This window comes from Sciurus carolinensis, chromosome 3 (genome assembly GCF_902686445.1).
Source record: "Sciurus carolinensis chromosome 3, mSciCar1.2, whole genome shotgun sequence".
Lineage (NCBI taxonomy): Eukaryota > Metazoa > Chordata > Mammalia > Rodentia > Sciuridae > Sciurus > Sciurus carolinensis.
The window spans coordinates 177,800,012-177,806,015 of record NC_062215.1 but is presented as its reverse complement, the minus strand read 5'-3'; the positions used below and the strand labels follow the sequence as shown (position 1 = coordinate 177,806,015).

The window sequence follows — 6,004 nt, the reverse complement described above, 5'->3', positions numbered from 1 at the left end:
GGGCTGGCAGGGGTGTTTTCTCTATGTCTAACCCGTACCCTGGTGGCCATAAAATCAGGCAGTCGAGGGGAGCGTCTGGTGAGCTGTCTGGGTTATCTCGGGTAGACAGGTCTCCTTAGTTCCCTGCGCCGGTGAAAGACTGGGCGCCCTCTGGAGCTCCGACGAGGCTGGGCGTCCAGGAGGACCCCGGACCCACGGCACCGCGAGGGTTCCAGGGCGGGTGGGGACGCGTCCAGAGTCCAGGGTCGCCCCTCGCCGCTCGCCACTGGCCACAAGCTGAGGGCTCCCGGAGGCCAGCGCCTTCCCTCCGCAGCCCTGGCGGTTGGTGCTGACCTCACCGCCCTCTCTCCCTGCGCCGCACTCCCGCCCCCGCCCTGCCGCCTGCTGGGGGCCGCAAGAGCGCGGGCGGAGCAGGGACTCAGACTGGCTCCCGAGACGGGCTGCGCCCCCACGGCTGCGGCGCGGCGGGCAGGGCGCGGGCGGGGGTTCCGGGAGGCCGGAGCTGTTTTTAAAAGAAAGACGCGTCAGCTGCTGGGAGGACCAGCGGGCTCGGGCCCATTGTCTTTGCGCGGCGCGGCGCGGCGCGGGAGGGGGACCGGAGGCAGTCGGAACCGACCGAAGCGCGCGAAAACCCGCGGCGCGCCCGGAGGACCGCGCGGGACCCGGCGGCCGCGGGCGGGAGGGGCCGGGGGCGGGGCCTTCGAGGGGCGGGGCCGAGGGGCGGGGTCGGGCGCCCTCCGGCCGCTGCAGGCTGGCGGCGGCGGCAGCAGCAGAGCAGGCAGCGCGGGGACTGCGGGACCAGAGGCGGTCGTTCCGGCAGCGACGCCCGGGGAAGCCCGCGTCCCGCCTGCGCCTCCAAGGCGCGCCCTGGGAGCGGGAGCGGCCCCGCGGCGCCGCCCAGGGCGAGAGGCGAGCGCAGGGCGCTGAGAGCCCGGAGTCGGCCAGGCGCTCAGAGCCCAGGCAGCAGCCGGAGCGCGGGGGCGCGGCCCTTGGAAGCCGCAGAGCGAGCCCGGGCCGGGGGAAGAGCGCCGGGCGCGAGCATCCTGCATCGCGGCGTTGGAGGCGGCTTCGCCGGAGACAAAAGCCGCCGGTAGAGACGCGATGACCGCGGACAGCGAGCCCAGCCGGCTAGGAAGCGGGCGCCGCGGAGTCTGAGCGTGCGGAATAGCGCGTCCCGGGGACTCCAAGGCTCCGGTCGGTGCCGGCGACCGAGGGCGTCGGGCGGGGCCCAGGTGCGACCGGCCGCATCGGGCCCGTGACTGCTCGGGGGGCGGCGCCCTCCCGCCGCAGCCGCAGTGGCCGGCGCCGCAGCGAGGAGCCATGGGCAACATCTCCTCCAACATCTCGGCCTTCCAGTCCCTGCACATCGTCATGCTGGGCTTGGACTCGGCCGGCAAGACCACGGTGCTCTACCGGCTCAAGTTCAACGAGTTCGTGAATACGGTGCCCACCATTGGCTTCAATACGGAGAAGATCAAGCTGAGCAACGGCACGGCCAAGGGCATCAGCTGCCACTTCTGGGACGTAGGAGGCCAGGAGAAGCTGAGGCCGCTGTGGAAGTCCTACAGCCGCTGCACGGACGGCATCATCTACGTGGTGGACTCGGTGGACGTGGACCGGCTGGAGGAGGCCAAGACGGAGCTGCACAAGGTGACCAAGTTCGCCGAGAACCAGGGCACGCCGCTGCTGGTCATCGCCAACAAGCAGGACCTGCCCAAGTCGCTGCCGGTGGCCGAGATCGAGAAGCAGCTGGCGCTGCACGAGCTGATCCCGGCCACCACCTACCACGTCCAGCCGGCGTGCGCCATCATCGGCGAGGGCCTCACCGAGGGCATGGACAAGCTCTATGAAATGATCCTGAAACGCAGGAAGTCCCTCAAGCAGAAGAAGAAGCGGTAATACGCCTGGCAGGGTTTGGGAGCTAGGGGGAGCAAGCCAGTGAACGAGCGAGTCAAAAGTGAATGAATGGATAGATGGGTGAGCGAGAACCCGCGCCCGCGAACAAAGACAGCGAACCAAAGCGATGCTTCGAATTTTTAAAACGCAATCTCTGTACCCAAATGCAGGACTGGTGACTTAACCCGGCGTGCAGCTGATTTATCAGCCAGCTCTCCACCTGCCCCACCCCCCACGCCAGCTCTGGGGACCTTTTGTCTGAACACCGGAGATACCTAGCGGGTGGGGGCCAGTGGGGTGTGGACCTGCGGTTCGGGCTGTGCGCCCTGCGGCCCCAGGAGAAGGATCAGATGTCAGAGACAAAAGCGATTCCTTCTTACTACGCGGGGCCGGGAGTCCGGGCTGCCCCGCCCCCGTTGAGGGATCACCTGTGTTACCCGAGGTATGCAGTTCCCAGAACCCTGGGGGGCACTCATCTGGAGGCTGGGTGGCACTGGGGAGTGCTGGGGAGATGAACACCCCCTTGCATTCAGGGGCTTGGAAGCTGAATAATTTTATGTCACAGGGCAGGCCCCTGTTGAAATTTCATAGGTCCTGCTCTGGGCCCAAGGAAGTGGTGGCTTGGGCCATCAGGACTGCCTGGGACAATGCGGCATCTGCAGGGCACGGGCCCTGGGCTGCTGGCCTTGGCTGGGAATGGCCGAGAAGATGCCCGCTTCATGGGGCTTTGTGGTGGCTACTGGAGACCGGTTTTGTTGAGAACTGCTTTTCAACCTGGAATGAGACCTCTTCCAGATGGCTTGGACCCTGTCCATGTGTAGGTCATTATCACACAAAAGACACCAATAAAAATTTAAAAAAATAAGACACTGTTGGAGGTGGTGGCAAATGATGCATTTACTGTTTGCAGAAATGTTAAAGGTATTTAAAGGGCAATGCTCTTGGCGTAAATCTGGATGGTGTGTGTGTGTGAGAGAGAGACAGAGAGAGAGAGAATACAGGGACCTCTGTCTGCACTGTGTAATCGGCATAAATATCTAGATCCATTCTCTGTGGAATTTTAAACTCTCTTAATCTACCGATTGGTCTGGATGAACATACCAACTACAGATGTGTGCTGAGGTGCAAGATGGTTTTTCTGCAAGGGATGTCTCTTGTAATACTAACCGCGTGGTAATGGGTTTTCAGACATGTTCTTAAAAAATAACGTACAGATGAATACTCACCTTAGAAATATTCACCTTAGGAAAAAAGACTTTGCTCTGCCCTTTTATATCCCTTGACGCTGCAAGTGGCGACACGTTCAGATTTCTAATTTGGTTCGTTGTGGCCTATCTGGTTTAAGTATTTCATTCAAAACGTCTCATTAGAGTATTTGATGTCATGCACCAAAAATAAAACCCCACCTTTTTGCAAAAGCGACCTCGTTGCATGGATCTAAAAGCGGAGGAAAAGCTCAAGGATGTAGTCCTTCTCCATTCATTCTCTAACTGGCCTTGTAGCCAGCAGGCACTTTGGGCAAATGCAAACAAGGAGTGCTGGAGATAAAAGAAAGCATGTGACGTAATGGTCACTGCTACTCAGGCACTTCACAGTTTACTTGAAAGAAGCTTTGGAAAATAGATAAAGTGAAAGAAGAAGAAATGCATATTTTTAATAATGTAATTTTAAGAATCCTTTATAATCAGGACTGAGTCTTGGTTTGCACAAGCTGTCATATATCCTGAAACAGTATCAAAAGGGAAACTTAACAATTGACTGTTTGATTTTTATTTCCTCCCTGAATCCATGTTTTCAGGTAGAATTTTGACACCCCCCTCCCCCCAGGGACATGGTTCTTTGTAAAGGAGGCCTGTAGGAATTGGATGTGGCCGTGCGTCAGCATGTGGGCTGGCCTGTGCCCATTGTCACTACCCTCTGCGTGTCGGGGTGAGGACCAGAGGCAGATGTTCTGGCTTCCTGCTGGAAACCCAGCTCTTACAGGAGACTTTTTAAAGGCAGAAATCTAGCAGCCCATCTTCCCTTCCTCTTTTGTCAGTGTGTTTGGTGCCCTTCTAATGCTGGTCTTTTGTAGAAACTCAGTAGAGAAAATAGAGCTAAGCAGGGGTGAAAGCCCGCGAGATTTCAGTTTACATATCGATAGCGCATTCACCGACTTCTGAATGGGCTGGTCCCATCCTCCGAAGATTCTGTATAGAATTATTAAAATCAAATCCATCTTCCTTTATTTTCTTCACATGTAACAATTTCTTAAGCACTTTTTGGTAGTTCCACACTATTGAGAGAATAATATATTTATTTTGCGACTTTGCAGATGCCAAATACTGTCACCTTCTCGTGCTGACGATACCTAGGTTCCAGGTCACTGTTCAAATCCTGTAATGCTTTAACGATCGTGCGAGATGGTTTTGTTTTTTGCATTATCAATACTTAAGGGTGCAGTCAACTGTTAGTAATTGTGCAGTAAAGTCAAGCCCTGTGCTGTATCAACTAATAGGTAAGAGTCTCAGTTGATTTCTGTAATGTTCGACCTATTAATAGCCCCTTTCATCTCTGACTCAATGGAGGAAGTACTTTTGAAGTCACCTAGGAGTGGTCACCCAGCGGGAGGCCCCTCCACCTGTCAGTCAGTGGTCTATTTTGCCTTTTGCCCTTTGGAGATGGAATGGGCTTCTCATAGAGGAAGCTGGTCTCCCCAAGTGAGCTTCGAAATGTTTCCTGGTAGACACAGGGAGGCCAGTTTTGCTTCAGAACAATTCTCTTCACAAATTCTCTGTTACGGTGTTGGGACTGTGTCCTCTGGTTTTGGTTTCCAGTTCTACTGCTGTAATTCTCTGTCTTGTTCATTTTTTGTTTCCATCCCTTTTTATAATGCATATATGATGCTGTGAACAGAAATAAATTATTTATACAATCAAACTATTGGGGACATTTTCTGTGGATGGTTTTCCAAATTGCTGTGTTCATTCTTCAGGCCTCTGCTGGACAAGGGAATGGGTTGCGAGATGGTATCTGGAGTTGGCAGCAGGGAGCAGGACCAGATCAGTCACTGCTTTGTTGGTGTCAGTGTGTGGGTCCACCTGGATGGTGGGCGTAGTGGCTCATGCAGGAGCCCATGCATCCTCTGCTCTCCCTCTGGGGTGTCTGCCTGTTGAAGCATCTGGCATCTCAGAGCCTGGCCCATCGTACATCCTGTAGGGGAATGACCAGTGCCTGGCCCACTCTTATTCATAAAAAGATCCTGAATTGTTAATTACTTCAAAAATATAATCTGCACACATCTAACCATGTCGGTGACGACAAAGCTGCTGAGGGTCTACACTGTGTCTTGGCTCAATACCAGGCACACTCGAACCTATCAGCCGCTCGAAGACTTGAGTCCTCTTTAGTAGTAAGCATGGCGAGACCATGGTGCTCTGTAGATGCAGTTCAGAAATGCAGGCTTTCTAAGGAAAAGAGCCATGGGGCTAGTGTGGGTAGCAGGTGCCGTGGGAAGCACAGGGGGCACTTGGCAGATTAAGCCAAGCACTCAATGGTCACTAGGTGATGGTGAAGACCCCAGGCATTCTCTTACGACGGGAAACAAAACATTGGCTCCAAAGCTTGGCTCCCCATGACTCTGCTCAAGTTCCTTAACCACCCAGCCTCAGTTTGCCCATACGTAAAACAGGATCATAGTGGTACCTGAGAGAATATTGGGGTCATATGGGTGGCGGGCCGAGTCCAGGCCTGCACAGAGCGAGTGCTCAGTAGCTTTAGCTGTTCATGCTCCTGGCTGTGAGCTATGTGTGATATGGGACATGAGGCGATCTCACCTGACCCCTGGCCCTTAAGTTAGATGGTCAGAGTCTCCCTTTTGGTACCCTCTGCCTGCTGAAAGTAAGGCTGCAGGCCCAGTGGAATCTGTCTGTCCCTGTCGCCTCACCAAAGCTGTGAGAAGCGACGTCTGGTGCAGTCGGCTCTCCAGACTCTTGAATCCCTTGATTTCCATTCTCCCTGAGACGCTAGGCTGTGACCCTCAAGGCGGGGAGTGAGTTGGTCCCCTTTTGCTGCTGTGCCGAGCATAGGGTTAAGCACAGAGTGGGTGCTTACTAAACGTTGGTCAAGT

At 55.3% G+C, this 6,004-nt stretch overlaps 1 protein-coding gene across 1 annotated transcript; it reads left to right on the top strand.

Annotated features, from left to right (window-relative positions):
- Positions 1-742: 742 nt before the first annotated feature.
- Arl4c (ADP ribosylation factor like GTPase 4C) lies at positions 743-2,770 on the top strand. The gene has a single exon (XM_047547267.1). It carries the CDS (start codon positions 1,321-1,323, stop codon positions 1,897-1,899), a length of 579 nt encoding a protein of 192 aa, XP_047403223.1. The 5' UTR covers positions 743-1,320; the 3' UTR covers positions 1,900-2,770.
- The last annotated feature ends 3,234 nt before the right edge of the window (positions 2,771-6,004 follow it).